This window comes from Amblyomma mixtum, chromosome 8 (genome assembly GCF_055824585.1).
Source record: "Amblyomma mixtum isolate Tamu chromosome 8, ASM5582458v1, whole genome shotgun sequence".
Classification (NCBI taxonomy): domain Eukaryota; kingdom Metazoa; phylum Arthropoda; class Arachnida; order Ixodida; family Ixodidae; genus Amblyomma; species Amblyomma mixtum.
Window position 1 is genome coordinate 8,857,417 of NC_143019.1, and position 21,689 is coordinate 8,879,105.

Consider the following 21,689-nt stretch of genomic DNA (forward strand, 5'->3'; position numbering starts at 1 on the left):
TCTCTTGCCGGATTTTTTTTTTGTAAGTTCTCTCATACAATATTCTCGTTGCAGCCTGTGAAGTATATGAGCAAATAAAATTAAGTAAAAAATTGGAGGCTACACCTAAGCTGCGCATTAAGGGTATGACGCAATACCATTTGCGCATCGTTGCTCGTATATCCGGAATCGGTCATTCCCCACAGTAGATTCAAAGGTCCCTGGGAGTGCTCGTACCACTCCTGGCGCAGAGGTGCAGCAGTTTAAGCGATGCGGCATTGCCCTGCGATGCCAGGTGCTGCCACCAGATGGCGCTTGCGCGCCCACGTTCCTCTTCCCGAGCGACCTCCCTCAATCAACCATTAACTGCCACCTGCTGCAGAGGGTTGCTTCTTTGCAAAATTTTTCTTGGCTTTTTCGCTGGTGTTTAATGGTGCCCACTTTCCTGCGACACTTCCTCCTTTACGCTGTCGAGCGCGGAAACATTCTGTACAGAACATGGAGAGGCAATGAATTCCTGTAGCTCTACTGCTAGACGCTAGATGCTGTAACGTATTCGTGAACATATTTGAAGAGAACAGATGGATAGGGTACAGCCTAGTTATGTCTTGATGATTGCGTCCGTTCTAGACAAGAACATATCCTGGAATTTTTCTTGAACAGTTGTATATTCGCATCGAGGTATTAATGAGAGATGTTCAAAGCTCTTTGTACATTGCATCTCACCTGATAATGAAACTTTGCCAGTAGAAGGGACCAATATACCCAAAAACATTTTTGCTCTTCTTTAATAAATCGTGTAGTAATACAGCAGCTCTTTTTTGCCTTACTGACATGTAAGCAAACTATATGTATAGAGGTGTTCGCCACACGTCTGTGCTGGACTGATAATTTTTTTTTTCATTTGAGTCATTAAGTCATCGGTCACTTTTCTGTGTTTATTTTCTGCACTTATAAATCGCGGCCTTTTCTGGAGATGTTCAACAAGGAACAGTTTAAGAAAAATTCAGTTGTGCTGCTCTTCCACGTTCGATAGCGCAGGTCATAAATAATATTACTTAAAATCTCGTGATTTGTAGCTTTAGTTTGCCATTCCTCGAACTGGTTTAGTCAATTTTTTAATTATTTTTACTACCCGTATAGCTTCATGTCTATCGTTGAAAAAAAAGTAACCGTGACAACCTCTTATACTTTGAGTTCCTATTTCACAAAGCTTTGTGCGGCGATGTGGAGATTTCCTGCCGCTCTGACATTCTGCGCGAAAATTGTTTGACGGCTCTGAAAATATATCCTTTTTATTTTGCGTATCCGGCCTTATTAGTTTGCTTCCTTGCAGTTTCCAAAAAATATTGAGTAGGAAAATTTTTTAGATGAGGTTTTTTGTGCTGTGTCTGGGAAGGTCGAAGTCCCCAGCAGCGACGCCCGATATGGCGACTCGCTGATGAGCCTTAGCATCAGTAGCCGACAAATATCTTAGGCGCCTGTTCTCTGCACCATTTCCTGCAATATCGGGCGCACTTGCGATCGCAGCCATGACGGAGAACCCTTTCAATGCACAGCACTAGAAGACAGTCGTTCCAACACGTGTCCGCGCAGCGGTCTCTTTCGTACGGGTACAAGTCACTCGCGGTCCTTGTGACGTCATATTCGTACAGACGACGCCGGCTCAGCTTGGCGGTTGCTATACATGGGTTTGACCAGTTGTCGCAGACGCACTTTCCCCTGCAGCACACGCCCACCGATGAAGAAGAGCACTTGTTCCCTTTCTTTGGCAGCTGAGACAGCAAAGGAGAAAACAAAAAGAAGCGGTATTTAGCGGGTTTTATTGGGAACTGAGCATGTACGGTAAATTTGTGAAACGCATTAATGCCGTGATTTTTTTTTTTTAAGATTTCCGAATCTCTGCATCACAGCAAAGTTCGCGGCCTCAGTGGCGTAAAAAGCAGTGCATAACTTTCTTACAAATGGGCCTCGAAATGCGTTCTTTACGCTTCTACCTACCTTAGGAAGCCGCATGGAATCATATACAGATATATTCACAAAAATTTCTGCTGCGTGCGCATCGAAGGTAGAATTTTCGAAAATTCAGTCCTTGCAACACGCTTCAGTGCGAGATATATAACGACCCTCATTTAAATGAAACAAAAAATTATTTTATTTTGAAGTGTTTGTAGAAAGTTTAGCGCAATGCAGAATGAAACAAAAGCAACAGCTGAGCAAAGACAACAATACAAAAAGTGTGGAGGATTAGAAGGAGGAATTCTTGTGCATTGAGAAGCAAGTATAGTTCACACATAGTAGAGATGAATGGTACTACTGCAAGTTTTTAAAACTGAAAAAAGTGGTAGCTTTCGATCCTAAACTATTTAACAATGGTATTTTAGTCTAAATGCTTCTCATTCTAAAGTTACGGCTTCGAAGCGTTGATTAGACAACGTGCCCATAGATAAGCAAAAAAAAAATGAAATATGGGTCTTCATCCATCAAAGCTAAGAATTGTTGCATTTTTGAGAGCGCCCATGCGCTCAGGTATCTTTTACAATTGGCATTTTGACCGCCACTCCAGTACTTTGAAATTCGCCCGCCAAGTGGTTGCTTAAAGCAAGGTTTCTAAAGCGGCCCACCGAAAAAAAAAAACAAACCAAATCACTCAGAGCGCGATGGAAGGACACCCCTCTGGCGCTACATTGACGCAGTGGTCGGCCACCGCTGTCTGCATAGCACTAAGGTTTGGGCTACCAAAAACATCACGAAGCTTTGATTCTAATGTTCGAAGGTGCTGGTGTTGCTCCAAAAGGAATGAGCACTATTTCGATTATCTTTTCTCACACCGTTCATTTACTTGTTGTAAGAGTAAGTGGAAATTTTTCATGATTAAGTTTTCTATTCTGCTTTTTTCCCAGGTACTGGACAGCCGCTCTTTTTTAAGTCAAGATGATTATGGGATTTTGCATGCAACACATGGATAACGTTAGCCTCGGTACTGTGGAACCTATGTTATGTATATTGGCTATTAAGATGGCGACTACCTAACTCACGCTTCCATGAAGAAGACTAAGCATGTAAAGTCATATGTTCAATAGGAGGCTTGCATTTGTTGTTCTTGACATATTCCTTAAAAATCAATGGCAAATTTTGATAACACATCAATATAACACTTGTGATAATCATGCTGATAACAGTTTGCTTGCCACCGCCTATTGCTGAAAAATGTGTGCCTCTCCGTTTCTTATTTCGTGACATCGTGAACTCGTTGGACGAGATTTCGTGAAATTATTGCCGGAGTTTGCAAATGGCAGTGTGGCATTTCGAAAATGTGCTACATCAGTATTTAAACCAAACGAATTTCGAGTCTGAGAAAAGGAACGTAATGGCTTACCTTGCAGGCATCATATTCATAGACGTATTCGACGCACTTTTCAACTAGCACCTGCAGTTTAAATTCAGTGAAAGCAACATGACAGGTTGCGTCCGAGCATTTTCCTGTTACTTGCCTAACAAACTTGCAGAACGCCTCTACCAATATCTATATTAATCCCCTCAGCACCGCCGGCACTAGAAATTTTTTGCCGGCGACTGTCCCTTCGCGTCACCATCAAAGAAAATCACAACGCTCTCCGCCTCAAACATAAAGTGTACCCCGACCCTCATCTTAGACTTTCTGTGCGGGAGGCTCTCATCCTTCGACAGCTACAACTTAACCAGCTGTTGCACTTGCATGGCTTTATCTGTACACATTCGGTCGCGATTGTTGATGTCTCAACTGCCCTGTCCCTTATGCCAACTTCTCCCACTGTTTATTCTCCTGCTCGGTTGCTGTGTAATCGAGTTTCTTTACCATCCCCTCCCACACTGTCGGGACCTTGATGGACTGGCTTGAAGCTGAAGGTGAAGACGAACAGCGCCTGCTCATGCAGAAGGCCATCCCCGTCTTAGGCGCCAAAGTGTTGTGCCTGAAGTCCCGTACTACCACCACTACTACTACTGTAGCAGTATTAGTGTTCAGTGCTCTAAAAAGCGTTGAAGGGGTTTGTTTGCGGCTGGCTGGCGATGTCTCCGCGGGGAGTTGCTGCACGAAGATTGCTGGTACTTGTTTTGGCAAACCGAATTCCACTATGACTGAGTTGTGCTGGCTTTACGTGATTTTAATATGCGCAGAAGCTTGATTGCGTGTTTCTTTCTTCTTTCTCAGCGCAGATTTGTTCTGCTAAACTCGATTATTTCTCTCTTCTATGCTGGCACACACAACTTCTGCGAAAGCTCAAGATCAACCTTATGCTAATCGTGCGGTCACAATATGGGCCTTTGTAAGTCCGAATGCCGTTCATATTGGTATACAAGGGACGGGACATAGATCTTAAAAAAATAAAATTCTGGGTTTGCTGGCTATCTGTAAGGAGAGATTGACTTCTAATTACTTTTTCTTCGAATATTGCGGAATACAGCATACACGCTCCACGCAGTTTCGTTTACGGGTGCGCACAATGCACCTAGTGCATTGTGCGTATAATGAGGTAATAAAATAATTAGCCAAAATTATTTTCTTTTGAACATATTCTATACACCGAATGGAGGCTGTACAACGGGAAAAGACGGGTAGGAAAACCCGCCCGCAGTAAATAGCCCAGCGAGTTGTGCAAAAATTCGGGCGCATGCATCGTGCATATTTATGGAGAGTTTAGATTTATTTATTTATTTTATTTATTTATGGCACACTGCAGGCCGTGAGGCCCACGCAGGAGTGGATACAGAACAGAACACAAATTGAACAATAATACCAAATATATATATATATATATATATATATATATATATATATATATATATATATATATATATATATATATATATATATATATTCAAAATGTTTTTCAGAATCAGTAGCCCTAGCCGACATGGGTTGCTATTGTGGTATATGGTAACTTACAGAAAAGAATACAGACTATTTAACGCCAGCGAATTCTACGCCACACGACGATACAGTCTTCCGTACGCGTTAAAACTCCTGAAATATTTTCTACGAGACGAATTCTGCGGTATAAGCTGGAAGTTCTAGGTTTGGCAACTAAACACATTTCCCTGCCCTTTAACCCAGTTTTGTGCGGCTGCCTGCAAGCGCAATGTTGCTAAATCGCTGAATGCAGAATTTGCGACCAGCTGGTAAATGTTGTAGGTCTCCCAAAACTCTTTTCTATTTCTCAAAAGACTTCATTTCTGGAGCAACCAAAAACAATCTATTGATGTGGCGTGTATTCAATGGTTTTGAAAGCACTCACCCTGTGTCCATAAATTCCTTCTATTGGGAATATGTCCCGCTTTGATCTGTGTTGTGGCACTGCTAGTAGCGAAACAAACAGGGCTGAAAGAGTGATGAAAACTAAACATTGGACCAGCACAAGCTTCTAAGAGACAGTAAAGCGCCGCGAAAACTGCAAAAAGTTGTTAAATTTGGAAAACGCTTCTTGCTTTTATGACTGTCTGCACGAGCCGCGTGGTGCTGAGCACTCAAAATCACCGTGTGAATCTTAAATGTTTGGCACGTTTCACCGATCTTCTACGTCCGTCTGAAATAGTTGCCATGGCCGATAGAAGCACTTTACAGGCAAGGCTTTAGAGCGAGGTTCGTCATCATCATCATCAACCTGACTACTCCTACTGCAGGGCAAAGTCCACTCCAATTAACCCTGTCCTTTGCCAGTTGCAGCCACCGTATCCCCGCAACCTTCTTAATCTCGTCCGCCCACCTAACCTTCTGCCGCACCCTGCTACGTTTGCGTTCTCTTGGAATCCACTCCCTTACCCTTATAGAAGGTTGCGGCCAAGTACTACACCAGGGTAGCCAAATCCTGTTCTGGTGAGGAAGTGCATTGTCGGTTCTGGTCACCGAGATCGGGTCGCACTCCAGGCCTGGTTGTGCAATTCCATCGACACGCGGATTTTTTTTTTTTAACCCGGTAGAGCGAGGATGAAGCATCGACAATTATACCAACTGTGTTCGCCTAGAGTCTGTCGAGACCGTCAAGTATTTCAAAAATTCTAAGTTACAAAATTCGCCTTTCAGTTTCGTGGGGATGCTTGCTACAGGCGGCCAACACAAGATCTTTGTTGGTGATATCCAGGGAAGCTGGGTATCGTGGCGCCGAAATATAATTATGTTCACGCGCTGCGCTACACAGCTGACACATTTAGATGCAAAGTTTCTAACCTACAGGGTAGCTTCCTAGGCCTAGCATTGTTGAACTATTCAGCTTTTTCTGTTTCCTGCATTCCGAATTGTCATAATATTTCCATATTGTTTCAAGGCATTTGCGGGGCGTTGCCCGTAGCAACCGGGCTCCGACTACCACTTACAATGACTGAGCAGGAAGGGCGATGGTTTTTACATGAGTGTGCATCCCTCTATTACCCCATCCCCTCAAAACAATCTATACTATCGCGTCATTAAACTACGCTTCGCTTTCGGCAGTGAACATTCGATGAGGTGCTCACTGGAGTGGCGTAGACTTCTCTTCTGCGAACGATGACTCGGCAGAAAGTGGGTGGGTTCTGTGTCCTTGAAATATGATAACGTGTATTGCCTTAGTGTTATGGCGTACCCCGTTAGAGTTACACTTTCTTTAATTATTATTTATCCGCTTAAATTGCCTTTTATCCTTCCAGGGGCTGCAGATGAGAGCCTAGATGCTGCTTGCACGCTGTCTCCCTTCCTTGAAATCGAGCCATTTTAATTCCTCTTTCATGCAAATGATTGTAGCGTTCGCTCAGCTTCCAAAATATTAGCCAAAGTCATTCTAGGCGAAAACATCAGGCAACACGTTATTAGGTTTCTGGTCTGACGATATATCTGAAGGACAAACATTTTTAATTGTGCACTTTTTAATTTTCAAGGAGCCGGAGGAACTATTTGAAGAGACTTGTTTGTAGAAAATTATTGCTGCTCAGTCTAGCACTCGACGAAATGAATGGAATAACTGTTTTAGCTTTTATCGCACCCACATGAAGGCAAGACAGAAACTTCGACGCGCTAAGAGCAGTTGATCTCCAAGCTTAGAACCCTCCCAAAACTGGGCGCTTTTATGAGAGGTATTTTTCATCATTGACTGAGCGTTGAAGACCTTGAGAACTTCATTTTTCAGTAGCCGTTCCCTTTTGCAATCGAAGATAGCCTCGACGCAGAGATTTCATTGAAGAATTCTGAGCGTAAAGAAGCTTCCCCAATCGCACTTGATTGCCATACTTAAGGAAAAATATATGCTGCTATTTTCACAATGCTTTATTGGAGCAGTCAGCAGAAATTCGCTAAAAGTTATGAAAATGGTTCCAAAGGCAGCGGCCCGATTTTCATGTGTGAAGTATGATTTGCCGGACAGTTCACGCCGTAAGTGAAGGTGCGACTAAATTTTTTTCGTAGCAGCGCATAACGAGTGAAGCGTCAGCAAGAAAGGTTATAAGCTCTTACCGTGCAGAACGGGAAGCACCGTTGCCCACCTCATCGCTGGGTTGAAGGCATCACATGCTTAGGTTTTCCATGCAGCCTGAAAAGCTGAAATACGAGCTTTTATGACGGCTCCTGCCCAAAACACCTGGGAAAGCGTCCGCTGCCATGCAGCCAACCGCATCGAGCGAGACGCCTCTTTCGGAGACTTGCTCAGTCCCTTGTAACCCTTTTAAAGACGGTCATGAGCTTGCGTCGACGGGCAGAGGCATAGCGGCTTAGCGTCAGGCTGCCAGAGAAAACTCTCGAAAAAAAAAACATGTTCTGCCTAAAACGACCTCTTAAGACCCTTTAAGTAAGGCACTGTCGTGAGCCTGTCTTCTAAATGTTTATTATTGACGTCTTTCCAACAAGAAGAACGTAGACTAAGCTAAGCTGTTGCTGGTCACGAACTTTGTAGAAAGTCGCGAAAGTTAGTTTTCGCGAAGTCATTCGGCTTTCTTGGCGTGAAAGAAAGTCTGCTCTAAGCAACTCGTGTGCGATCCTGGCTGGAATAATCTTGCATTTAGGCATGCTTGTGCACTTGAGTTCTGCAGACGTGCCAGATGTGCCTGCTTAAAATGGACGCGGCACTCCCGTGCTTTCACCAGTGACAGCTGCCACATGCAAATAACCTCATTATTTATTTTGTATTTATTTAAACATACTCCTAGCCTCACATTTGAGGCCGTAGCAGGACAGGGACGTCATATACATTAGAATAGCACTAGCGATAGCGTATGCCTTAAATGCCGAAATTTAGACGAATATATAACATTTAAAGAGGCTTTTTGTTTCCAAAGGTTTGAAACGAAAAGCATTTCTGACTGTCTGTTTGTTTATGGCATGTATTATGTATGCCAGGAGGTGTACTACCGTAGTTTAAAGTTCTCTAAGTTGCTATAGTTTCCTTTCTTTAAACTAGAGAACGCCAATGGTACTATTTTTCTGGAAAACGTTCTCATGCGTTAATGATTCATTCATTTATTCATTTATTTATACTGTCAGCCCAGATCACGGGCTATAATGCACCTTGTTACCTTCAAGTGTTCTTGGATGAAACAGCATGGTGTTTTGGTAGAGAGGAAACAGCATGGTGTTTTGGTAAAGCTAAAACACCAAATAGCATTCCTTTGTTTCTTGAGTTAAAGAAAGTTACCAGGAACATCTATGTGTTGTCTTTAGTTGAATTTGTGCCTCCGTTGATATATTCATCAAGTCAGAGAACAACCACTCTATTTAGATGGCGATGATAGGTAGCAATTTAAGCGCTGGCTTTACATCCAGGTGATTGGCTACAATTTGATTTCGCAGTTAACGCACTCACTCCGAGCGATGAAATGCCGTCGAAACAGAATTAAAATATTCGCAATGCGTATGAAGTTCAGGTCCGCCGATTTTAAATTTAGCAATTCCTCATAGAACTAATTCGTACTTATTGCTATTACACAGCTCATTCGATAAAAATTAGCAGCTTTTAGTTTACTGAGGCCCCTTCATGGAAGCTGATCTCTTCTTTGTGTTTTTTAGAAGGTTTGCTACCTTGCCTTAGGAATGTGCCCCATCAGGCCATTCTTTACCCAGAGGTGAGTTTTGTGTTGAAGAAGAAAAAGAAAAACAGTTGCATAGATTGTGACATCAAAATCTTCGAGCACAAACGTGTTGTGTGTTCCGTGTCGAGTGCAGGTCTATACCACGGGATACACAGCATATGCAATGCAGGCTGCATGCTTCAGGTAATGTCAAGAAACCGACTCTTCAGCGCGGCAATCGCATATGAAGCTTGCTCAGTAGTTACTACAATCAGTTCTTTTTATACTGGACGCCTTCGGTCTGCAATCTTCTTGTCATGAATAGAACTTACGACCGCAGGCTGAAAAGTTTCAGTCAGGGGACACAAATGTGCCGGAGAGATAAAAAGAAATGCGAACAGTGAGGCGCCTACCTGCTTCATTTTTGGAATTTCATTTCACTGTGCTTGCACCGAAATAATAAAAACGGGCCATGGAGCGGTCTAAGATAAAAACAAACTTTTCTGGTGTAGTTTTCTTACTATTAAGGTTAAAGCGGGATGACAAAAAATTGAGAAGCGGAGCATGGAAGCACCGTGCTGCTCTTATTTATTTTTATCGTGATTATACATTGCCAATGAAGTATTCATACGGTTCGAAAGTTTTATTTATTTAAAACTGGAGGGATGAGTCTACCATACATACTATCGCGGCGAAAACATCACGAGGTGCGAGATCAACGCGAAACATTTATTGTAACCCTTCCTCACGACGGTGTCGCCGGGTATTCTGCCCAGACGATAAAGCATGACGGTCCCTTCGTATACCCTCACTCCTTTTCACGCGACTGGATTAGGTGGTGGCACCATGAAAACAATTTTTTTCCCACATTCACATCCCTTAAATCTTTGATCATGATAGTACGTGAACTGCCCTAACATTTTCCTGCCAAACTGTTCCTGGATGCAAGTTCAACAAGGTTTTCCTGTCAGTACAATTTTGTCCAGCTCATTTAGAAGAAGTTGCTAGCTGTGGGGTGCTACAGCTTCTGAAGCTATAAAAACAAAGCATTTTGAGAGAATTGCCTTTTTGGATGGGTGCTACTTATAGTAAATTGCGAGATTGTGTCTCCAACGTGTGGGGTTACTGGCACGGTTCGGACCCTGAACTCAGGGCCAACGCCACTCCGCTAGCTCGACCACACCTGCGGCCGCGAAGAACACACCTCCGAGGAATAAGCCCGCAGGCAAAACCTTTAATTGGGATCTCCCAATGTCTTTCCTCGGTCGCGCGCAGGCAGCAGCGGCAGGCAACAGGCACAGGACACAGGCACAGGAGACAGGCACAGAGCAGTTCAGGTCACCTGGGCCGCCGCTGGTGTCGCGTCCGCTCTCTCTCAAGGCTCGCTGTCAACTCTCCATCCGACTGTCCCGTGGGCGCGGCCCGCGCGGCCGCCGAAACCGAGAGCGGTGGGCAAGGAGGGCTGCCCACGTGACGACGCGTAGTCGCGGGCGCCTCCCCTCCGCTCCCTCCGCCGCTGCGCCTAGTCGGGGGCCGCCAGAGGAAGAGCCGCGGTATGCCACGAGAGAGAGAAGGGTGCATCCGGCGGGCGAGGGGCAACATGGATCCCCACACCCTCCCTCTCTCAATAGGGACCTCCACCCTCTGAAGCGTACTCGGCGGATCAGCAGGTCCATGCCGCCTTTCCGGAGACTGGGCCCCGGGATGGTAGCTCTGCGCCTGGGGCGCGCGCCAGACCAGGATGGCGCCCGCGAAAGCCGGCCTGCTCCGCATTCAGGCCGCCCATTGTCAGCGCGCCCCGCGCTGTTCCGGAACCGCCGCCGATGCCCCGTGCGATGGTGTGGGGGCGAAGTTCGGCGTCTCGCTCCCCGGCCGCGCGCCGCTCTCCGTGGCCGTCGCTGAAGCCAGGGCCGTAAATCAGGGCAGCCGGTGGGGGCTCGGTTCCTCCGAGCGGGCGTCTTGCAGTGCTCCGGGTACAGGAACTACCCCGGCTTGTGTATCCACACAGGCAGGGTGGGCACGAGACCTCTCGCACCAGGCTTTGCCGTGGTCGGCATGGGTCACATTCGGCGATCTCGCCCAGTTCGGATATTGTGACATCGGGGGCAAGGATCTCCTTGCATTAGGTCCACCGTGCGCGATCTCGCGCGTCTGGCGTTCCTTCGCCGTGGTCGGCATGAGTCACATTCGGCGATCTCGCCGAGTTCGGATATTGTGACGTCGGGGGCAAGGACCTCCTTGCATTAGGCCCACCGTGCGCGATCTCGCGCGTGTGGCGTTCCTTCGCCGTTTGCTCGATCTCGAGCTGTTTTGGCCAACCGACGCCGCCGTGTGCGTGATCTCACGTTTTCGGCCTTCTCCCGTTGCCCCAGCGAGCTCGCTGGCTTCGGGTATTATAGCGATGCCTGTAGAGATCTCTCTGGGCTTCGCTCGCCTCTGCGCAATCTTGCGCGGGTGGCGTTTCTGCTTCCACAGCAACCTCCCTCTGGAAGTACTGTTTCAGCTCTCCCACGTGAATGGGTCCGCTGATTCGGCCCGATCTCGGGTCTTTCAGCCGGTAGTTGAGCCGCGAAAGCTTCTCAGCGATCAGGAAGGGTCCCACCCATTTGGGCGCTAGACTGGCCGCGAAACCTGCGGTTGCATCGCTGAGTGCGTGATTGCGCTTGAGAACGAGGTCTCCCATCTGAAAGTCCACGTCTCTGTGTGCGCGATCATAAGTGGCCTTTTGACTTGCCCTGGCCTTCGCGCGGCTGCGGTTCGCCTCCTTAATGGCATTTGCCAAACGCTCGCGCAATCGCCTTGCGTAGTCGTCAACATCTGCCGTGACTTCGCGGACACTCTCCGACCCTTCCATGAGAATTGTGTCCATAGGCGTGTTCAGCTTTCTGCCAAACATGAGAAAAGCCGGCGTGAAGCCGGTCGAGCGATTTGTGCTCGTGCGCAGAGCGAAGGAGATGGCGTCCAAGTGCTCGTCCCAATCATTGTGCGAACTCGCATATGCGCCCAGGAGCGGCTTGATATTTCGATTTCGGCGCTCGCTCACATTGGACTGGGGATGGTAGCACGTGGTTTTCTGCTGCCGGACACCCATTGCTGCACACGTATCACGGAAAACTTTCGATGTGAAATACGTGGCATTATCAGTGATCAGCCGCTTTGGGAAGCCGTAGCGGCAAAACACTTCGCACAGCTTTGCCAGGATCTCCCGGGCAGTCGCTTTTCGCAGCGGGTACAATTCAGCGATCCCACTGAAGTGACACGTGACTACCAGCACGTATTTGTACCCTCGTTTGCTGCGCGGCAGCGGCCCCATCAAATCGCACGCCAGGATCTCCCAGGGCTTGGTGCTTATGACGGGTTGGAGTAAGCCAGGTGGCTTTCCACCTCTAGGCTTTCTCTCTTGGCAGACGTGGCATGTTCGTACATATCTACATACGTCAGCCTTCATTCCCGGCCAGGTAGCAAACCGACAAAGCTTCTGCCATGTCTTTGGAGCGCTCCCGTGACCGTCTGCGTCGTGATAGTGCCGCATAGCGGCGCGCCGCAGTTTGCGCGGAATAACAGCTTTGAAACTCTCATCCGAGGCCTCTTTGCCTGGCACGTATTTTAGCAAAGCTCCATCACGGTCCAGCAGGAAGTTCTCCAACTCCTGGAGCGCCTCGTCGATAGCTTGCCGTCTGGCAGCACTGACGGGCCTTGGGTTACATTTCCAGGGCAGCGCGTCACTCGTGTCTATGCGGTGCTGCACCAAACTAGTGCATCCCGGCTGGTCCGTGAATATCTCGTCAAAGTCATCCAACAACGACAAGAGGCGGTCACGTTCGAGCTGTGTCAGCGCACCGGCATCTGCCAGTAAGTTGTGCATTTTCGCCCCCGATCTCGGAGGAAAACCGTGCTGACAGGCCGCCGCTGCCGATCTCGGCATTGGGCGGGGAAACCCGCTGTCTCTTAGCTCGCCGACATCTGTCGGTACAGCCTGCTTTCCCTTCTCCGACCTCGGAGAGGGCGCATTGGAGCGGGCCGCTGCTGCCGATCCCGGCATTTGGCGGTGCGGGCTTTGCTCGTGGGAGGTATTTCGCTCCTCCGCGGGCGTGTCGGCCGTGCATTCTGACAACGATCTCGTTGCAGTCGGCGGGTCGACAAAGGGCCTCAGTGGGGCGCACGGGTTCTCCCGATATCCGCCACGGGCGATGTCTACAACCAGTCCAGTTTTCGCCAAGAACTCTCGGCCTAGAATAACTGGCACTGTGAGACCAGGCAGGTGAACGAAACGCATTCTGCGCACACGCTGATCCCAGCGCACTGCGAGGCGAACGTCACCACAGGACCGCACCTCTCCGCTAGCTAGCTGGAGTGGCGTCCTTCGCTGTCGCAACCGAACGGATCTCCGCCGGAGCTGGGAAACGACCTCGTCTCCTATTAACGAGATGCTTGCCCCCGTGTCCAGCAACGCCTTAAAGGTTCTCCCCGCAACTGCGAGGTCCAGGAAAGGCGCAGGCGTGTTCGTTGGTTCTCCAACTTTGAACGCGGACGTGACGGGGATGGGCTCCCGAGCGTTGGTAGCCTCCGCCGGTGCTGCTACCGGCGGCCTGCCTCGTTTCCCGATCTCGAGGGGCAGTTTCTGGCTATGTGACCACTCTGGCCACAATTAAAGCAGCGCACAGATCTCCATGCTTCTCGCTGCGACGCTCGGGGGGTCTCAGTGGCACCTCGGCCATCCAGCCGTACACGGACCTCCGTGGGTGCTTTCTGAGCAGGCGTGGGCTTTTGTGGCGGTACCCCGCAGATCTCCGGGGGTTGTGTATCAGCACTCCGCAGCCCATACCTGTAAGGATCCAGAGCACGATCCGATATTTCGAACGGCATCCGCTCGTTCGTGAACGCACCTGCCATGGGAGTGATCTCACCCCTTAACGCTGCAACGCCGCTCCAGGCACACCTTGGCTCGAGGCACTCCTCAGCCGGCGGTGGGGGCCGGTATTTACGGGCCGCTGAAATTTGAGCCTGGACTCGGCGCGCTTCAACGGCAAGCTCGTTCAAATCGCTGCATCTGCAGCCCCTCAAATAGAGGGAAAATGTCGGATGGCTCTGCCGGATGACACGTTCCACTCGCTCCGAACTCGGAGCTCCTGGGTCTGCATATTCATACAGCTCTTGCATCGCTCGTACGAACTCGACAAGCGATTCATCCGGGGCCTGTGTCCGCAGTTCAAGCTCTCGTTGCATACGCAGCTTGTAATCGTATGGAAGGAACTCCTCCCTGAACAAGCGTCGAAAATCAGCCATGTTGCCTGCTGTGTGGCCAACCATCTGGTACCACCGGGCGGCTTGATCAACGAGTGCGACGGGGAGAACTCGTCTCAGAATCTCGCTCTCGCTCAGGTCACTCGCTAGCTCGTACCGGCGCAGGGCCAGCAGAAAGTCATTCGCACTTTGCTTGTCGCTGTAGCCACCGTAATTCGGTATCGGCACTCCGATCCGAGGGCCGGGCGAGCGCGCTAATTGCAACATCTGCTGCAAAGCGTTTGCGAGGACGTTTGCGATGTTCTCTCCTTCCGCCGGACACACTGCGCGCTCTTCAGCCACCTGGCTGGGTGCGCGTCCCACATTTGCGGGCGTAGTTAGAGCGGGGCCAACTGGCCAGCTTTTCTCTAAGGCGGGAAAAGGGTTGCCTTCGCCAACTGGCGGTGGCTTGTAGTGGTGCTCGGGACCTCCCGGACCAAGTTGCGCTGCGTCACCCTCTGCCATCTGGCGGGGAGCGCAGCCCGCATCTGCGGGCGTTGACGCAGTTAGACCACCTGGTCTGAATGCGTGCGCAGGAGTTGAAAGGAGCGAGTAGCCGGCGCCAACTGGCAATGGCTCTACGAGCAGTCCAGGATCTCTTGGGTGGAAACTCGGTTGGCGAAGCGCATCTGCGGACGCGCCTGAGACGTAGCGGAGCGTTTGGAAGCCACTGACACCTGACTTTGGCTTTCCTTGCTGGCCGGGATCTCCCGGCGCGTAACCAGTTGCGCGACCCGCATCTGCGGGAGCGCCTGGGGACACGTTCAGCGGAACGGAACTCCTGTAGCCACAGCCATCTGGCTGCTCCAGCTCGGAGTATTCACCAGGAACTCCTGGCGCAATATTTCGGACGCCAGCCGCGCCTGCGGCTTCATGCATAGCGCCCGACGGACCTTGCGCTACCGCATCCGCGGTCGGTTTAGATGTGGCCACGGAAACGATGCTCGAGATCTCCCGTGCTTCGCCGCATACATCAGCCAACATCATTAGGTCCGGCAGCCCGTAGCGTGGGCTGGTCATGCTGTTCTTCGTGAGCTAGCACCCCACCTGGAACTCCAGAGGGGCCCCACGTTGGGCGCCAAAATGTGGGGTTACTGGCACGGTTTGCACCCTGAACTCAGGGCCAACGCCACTCCGCTAGCTCGACCACACCTGTGGCCGCGAAGAACAACACCTCCGAGGAATAAGCCCGCAGGCAAAACCTTTAATTGGGATCTCCCAGTGTCTTTCCTCGATCGCGCGCAGGCAGTAGCGGCAGGCAACAGGCACAGGACACAGGCACAGGAGACAGGCACAGAGCAGTTCAGGTCACCTGGGCCGCCGCTGGGGTCGCGTCCGCTCTCTCTCAAGGCTCGCTGTCAACTCTCTATCCGACTGTCCCGTGGGCGCGGCCCGCGCGGCCGCCGAAACCGAGAGCGGTGGGCAAGGAGGGCTGCCCACGTGACGACGCGTAGTCGCGGGCGCCTCCCCTCCGCTCTCTCCGCCGCTGCGCCTAGTCGGGGGCCGCCAGAGGAAGAGCCGCGGTAGGCCACGAGAGAGAGAAGGGTGCATCCGGCGGGCGAGGGGCAACATGGATCCCCACAAACGGTAGCTTTTCAAATAAAAAAGTCCCGACGTTTCCGTGCCGAGTCAGATGTGACAGGGGATTGTTAGGCTTGCACTTGTAAGCATATGGTGGGGAGAAAAGGGTACGAAACGACAGATGAAAGGCATAAACTCGAGAATTCTTGCTGGTAATCACGATGCTGCACCCTTCAAAACGACGTAATATGTCCCCAAGCATCCCCCTTTTCACCGCCATGTATGTAAAGCTGTCAACCCAACAGTCCCCAGTAACCCTTACGAAGAAGCCGGCCCGGGTCCGAAACGTCATGGCATTTACAAAAAAAAATAGTTAGAGCAAATGTCTTACACTTTAATGTGCACTTCAGAAAGGAATATTTAGCGGTATGAAAATTGTCACAAAATGTTTACCGAATGCACGCTGACAATTGCGGAGGTTTTATTGCTTTCTTAGATAGTACTCAAGGTCCACCTGTTTTCCTGAGTCACTATCATCTTGTTCCTACCTCTAAGGAAGTTACAGAAAGATCATACATATTGTTTAGATCATTTTGCTCTTTATTGTGCTGATATAGATACCTAATGGGATATTGGCTTCTCAACGTACCTCTCTAGTACAATCCGCTAGCTCTCTTTTCCTCCCTTTTTTTCGCCGAGTTTGCAGGTGTCAAACCATCCGCTATGCTCCGATGGCACAGGTGCAAGCACAGAAGCAGATATACTTTCAGACAGCAGAGGTGTCAAACAAACAAAAATAGCGATGCTGAGCGGAAGAATTCAACGTGCGTCCAAAGCAGATTTTTCCCTGCACATGACGTTGGCTGTGTTTGAAGATTGAGTGCCGTTCGCCGACAGGAAATGGTGTCAAAGGAATAAACATATGAGGTTAGCAAGCCACCTACAATGCGCAAACTCTTGAATTTATGGAACTGCATCATCCAGTTTTAGACACTATGCCTGATGGTGCCCATTGTATTTACGGCATTTCTAAGGGCTCCGCGTCACCATCCGCTTTGCAGGCGAATGAGGTATGTAGTGATAAGTGGGGGATCGGAAAAGGATGTTCAATCCTGTCTTATCAGTTTACTTGAAGACACAATTTTTAGTAAAGCAAAAAGGTATTCTAGCTTTTAGCACATTGTGTTTGTCGATGCTCGTGTTTTGCGTTGGCTAAAGGAAGAGCCTAGTGGTTTATTGTGACAAAAACGTATATACCATTGGAAGGGGCCTTTCGGAGGGGAGCGTGTAGAATAGCGGGATGCTTTAGAGAACATTTAGACTACTTAAAAATGTTTTTTTCGGGGTTGATTCACCAGGAATTCGGGATAAATCAGAACCAAGTTAGGTGGAAATAAGTCGGTTAAAGTGCAACAGAGAATAGAAATGTTATCGAAGCACTTTCGAGATATGTGCGGGAATACTGTCTACAATTTTCGGATATAGAAAAAGCATGCGTTAAGAGAACGCTCACGCATGTTATCACCCACTGCCTGGCAGGTGCGGGCTGTTCCACTCTCTCGCAGCTGGGTCGATGGGAAGGGAGAGATGCTGACTCATCCAGCCCGGCTGGAAAGGAATCTCCCGCAGTCTTCCAGCAGGTGAATGAACTTGCCTCCCCGCCTGTTGTCTAGAACACGAGTCGGGAACACAGAAGTCTTCAATTAACCGCCAGCGTGACTGGCGCCGCCACGTCTCCTCCGCATCCGCTGTGGTTGATCTGACAATGGCCCCTGGCCTCGCCGCTGCTGCCGCGGTCACCTGCACTCCGCTTCCGCTAGGGTTGCTGCTGACATTGGCTCCTGCCTTCACCGCTGCTGCCGCGGTCACCTGCACTCCGCAGCACTAATCCACTTAGTCTCGGAGGGCGGCATTCCAAGCACCCCACTTCACCACCGCCGTCGCGAGGTTGTCGGCCTCGTCGATTGTTCATGGTTGCTGCTGGTCGGGCTCACGTGGCTAGAAGTACGGTCACGACAGCTCGTCCGCCGCCAGGTAGAGGCCTCGAAAGGGGTTACAGCTCCTCGCTGTCCTCTGAAGTGGCCGCATCACCGAGGCAGGTCCTCCGTTTCCTGGGTGATCCAAGGGTCGGTGTCTGCAGGCCAAGGGTCTCAGGTAGAGCATTAGTGGTCAAATCTGCACAATGCCCCCACCCCGGCTAGGCAAGAGCACCACCCTTTTCCCGAGTCGTGCCAGGCAAAACTAAGAACAAGGCCTCAAGCTGTGCTGCTCAATTAACTCCCCTTTTTGGCTCCCCCCCCTCAGGCGGTCTGGTTGGGTGAGCTGCGGACGTGACCTATGCGGGTGATTGACTGGCACCGCATTTTTCAATTTTGAAACAGGTTTTGTTCTGGAGAAATGACAGCTGCCGTTGCGATTCACAGACCAACGTCCCCGATAGATCAGACGAGGAGAGAGTAGAGCTCCACTACTGCTCACGTATTCTCAAGCGCTAATCTATACCTAACAAACAACATACATAACCTACACACTGCAACTCTCCATTACAAAACCTCCAATGCTGTCATACAAAAAAAAAACTCTTTTACGCAGAGAATTAACAAGCTTCTTTTACATCATTACGGCTAGAAAACACGAAGTACAAAATCCCGCACTGGCATAAAAGCTGAACACTTCGTTTACGTTTCTCTACCGTACATGAATAAAAAAAACAGCAAATACAAGACGCATGTATTCCTGGAATGTCCTTACTTCAGCCGTGCCCGGCCCGGTCGGGCGGCTTGTCTACCAGCTGTCTCCCAAAAGCTGCGGGGCTGATTAGTTCCGTCTCTTTGCGACTGGCATGCAAAGCCCGGGCAGCGCTGAAAAAGCTCTACACGAGAGGGGCGCTTCCCCTTCTCCCGGTTCCCTGCATGTTTCGTCTCTGTCTGACCCGCGCGCGCTCTAGGGCACCCTTTTGTCTGGCGGCCGCGCGTTTCTTTCTTCAGCCGGCAGCAGGTGTCACATATCTCCTGACAAACCATGCTGCGGTCCCACAATGGAGCACGTGGTTTACATCCAGACTGCGCACGCCTAGTTGCCTTGGCTTTAAGGCGACGCCTATGAACTCTTGAGCGCCGCGGTTGCAATTTTGCAAAGTTACAAGGTTGGCCGGTCATTAAACTCGCGGGCTTTATGACCCGTACCTTTTTCATTTCAGCGCAACCGCTCACCTTAGTTTTCCTTGCGCGCCGACGCTTTCTCGAGGCTGCCCTAGCGCATCTGTATCGTGCGTTTCCGGTTATCGCGGCGCCGTCGCGTGTTAAGCTGCCGGCACTCGCCGCAGCATCAATTTCCAAAGGCCCCTCATGTTCACGATTTTTCTCGCCGTTCAGCGAAGCCAATTGCGCTTTCCTCGCAGTGCTAGGCGACGGTCTCTCCGAAAAATCCACCGCTGCTGCGATTTCATTCGACCACAACTCGTTTTCGGGTGTTCGGTCGCGAGCGGCCGTCGTTCCCTCATCCTTAAAATGACCTTTGTTTTGATGCAGCGCTGATGCGCATTCCTGGCTTACAATCGATCTCTCAGCCGTCGCTTTCACCGCATGACTGCTTTCTGGTATTGCGGTGCCATCACGTGTTAAGGTGCCGGCCCTCGCCGCAGCGTCAAAAGCCATCACAGTAATTCCCGGAGGCTCGTCGCGTGCGGAACTTTCCTCGCGTAGGGAAACCACCTGAGCCGTACAATCAGTGCTAGGTAACGACCTCCCTGAAAATTCGCACGCCTCAGCGATTTTGTCTGAGCTCGGTGCTTCACTGTCTGGCGTTCTGTCGCGGGCAGCTGCGACTCTGTCGTCATATACTTTCAAAGGACCTTTCTCGGGTGTCTCACCAGCTGAATTCAGGTCAGATTTTTCGCAGTCTATCTGACTCTGAGCTGCCTTTGCCTCGTCCTTCCCTTTCAAATCGGCATGGCTCTGAGGGATCGATATTGCCCTTTGACACCTTTCTTTGTTGCCAGCGTGTTTAACCAAATCATCGCTTGTGCCTTTGTTATTGCTGGTAGTGCTACAACCCTTTTCCTCTGCCTTTAAATCGACAGATCCTGCCGCCGTTTCCGCTGAACTGGCGGTTCTCTCTACGCTTATACCTGCCTTCTCTTTCCTGTCTTGCGCAACTGTTGTGTCCCTAGCTGCCTCTTCACTTTGACGTTTAGAGTCCACCACCATACGTATGCCTAAGAAACAGAACAGGGCACCTTTTCTATGTCATAGTTGTGGGCATCCTCATCGGACAGTCGAGCTAATACGGCGCTGACCTCACAAGGCAGGATAGCCAGCAACATAATTGACCATTCGCCCTGATCTAGCTCCTCTTCCATACAGACTCGCTCAAAATTCTCGAGGAAAGTTCTGAAGCTCTCGCCTCTTTGAAAAGTCATCAAACGATCTCGAGCCCTTCGCCATTTGTGAAGCCTTCGCATTTCTCGCTCCGCTTTTGCTGCTTCTGCCTGAACTTCAGCTAGCTTCACCTCGAGTTGCTTCATTTCTCGCTCCACCTCATCTTTCCTCTTTCGTTCCGCTAATTCCATTTCCTCTTTTCTTCTTCGTTCCGCTAATTGCTCTTTTTGTTCCTCCAACTCTTCTTTTCGTTTTCGTTCCTCTAATTCCAGTTCCTCCCAGTGCTCCACTATCTCCTCATTTTCAAAACCGAGGTCCTCTATCGCACTGACAACATGCAATTTCTTCATATTCTTCCCACAATCAATCCCTAATTCCCCACATAAGGAGATCAGGTCCATCTTACGCAGCTTTCGCCAGTCCATGACCGCCCTTAAATGCTCGGTAACAATGTGATCGCAAGTCTCTCAAGGATGTTGGTGCAAAGCAAAGTTCAAGTCCGAACAGGCTACTACAACCAACTTACACTACCAGGAAGAGCAGCACAAATGCTAAGCCTGGCATTACTCAAGGAGAGAAGGCAGTACACTCACCAAAACCGGAGCACGGACACCACGCAGACGATTCCACCGCTGCCAACCAGTTGTTGCGACCCGGGTAGCATGGCCGGAGACCGGTGATGGGACGAGGAGGATGGGAGACTGGGTTCGGAGGAAGGTAACGAAAAACTTTATAAACTTATTTACATTATTTACATAGAGCGGGACTGAGAATGGCTCTCAGTGGAAGGGGAACGTCTTCGTCAACCGTAGTCGACTGGAGTTAGCAGGCTTCTCTCGGCCACACTCACAGCCGAGTTAAATATATTTCGGATTCCCCAGATCCCTGGCTGGGGAATAATGTTCGAAGAGCACTGTCCAATCGGATGGACCGAAGGGGACGTTCATGTTATCACCCACTGCCTGGCAGGTGCGGGCTGTTCCACTCTCTCGCAGCTGGGTCGATGGGAAGGGGGAGATGCTGACTCATCCAGCCCGGCTGGAAAGGAATCTCCCGCAGTCTTCCAGCTGGTGAATGAACTTGCCTCCCCGCCTGTTGTCCAGAACACGAGTCGGGAACACAGAAGTCTTCAATTAACCGCCAGCGTGACTGGCGCCGCCACGTCGCCTCCGCATCCGCTGTGGTTGATCTGACAATGGCCCCTGGCCTCGCCGCTGCTGCCGCGGTCACCTGCACTCCGCTTCCGCTGGGGTTGCTGCTGACATTGGCTCCTGCCTTCACCGCTGCTGCCGCGGTCACCTGCACTCCGCAGCACTAATCCACTTAGTCTCGGAGGGCGGCATTCCAAGCACCCCACTTCATCACCGCCGTCGCGAGGTTGTCGGCCTCGTCGATTGTTCACGGTTGCTGCTGGTCGGGCCCACGTGGCTAGAAGTACGGTCACGACAGCAGTGAAAATATGCCACACAAGCTTTGCTTCCGCACAGCCTCAGTTCGACAACCTGGTCAAGGATAGTCGCC

General features: G+C 50.1%; 1 protein-coding gene across 1 annotated transcript; it reads right to left on the minus strand.

Annotated features, from left to right (window-relative positions):
* Positions 1-1,433: 1,433 nt before the first annotated feature.
* LOC149331281 (uncharacterized) lies at positions 1,434-7,472 on the minus strand. Its single transcript, XM_089555939.1, has 4 exons — positions 7,439-7,472; positions 5,256-5,338; positions 3,359-3,409; positions 1,434-1,754 (listed from the first exon to the last, which is right to left on the minus strand). The coding sequence occupies exons 1-4, from the start codon at positions 7,470-7,472 to the stop codon at positions 1,434-1,436; spliced, it is 489 nt and encodes a 162-aa protein (XP_089412065.1).
* Positions 7,473-21,689: the final 14,217 nt, after the last annotated feature.

Bases quoted from the DNA above. Each gene is read 5' to 3' on its own strand.
- LOC149331281 (XM_089555939.1), bottom strand. From the start codon at position 7,472: ATGAGGTGGGCAACGGTGCTTCCCGTTCTGCACG. The intron at 5,339-7,438 runs GTAAGAGCTTAT...TCACTCTTTCAG, and splicing joins GGTGCTTCCCGTTCTGCACG to CCCTGTTTGTTTCGCTACTA. The intron at 3,410-5,255 runs GTGAGTGCTTTC...TTTAAACTGCAG, and splicing joins AAGGAATTTATGGACACAGG to GTGCTAGTTGAAAAGTGCGT.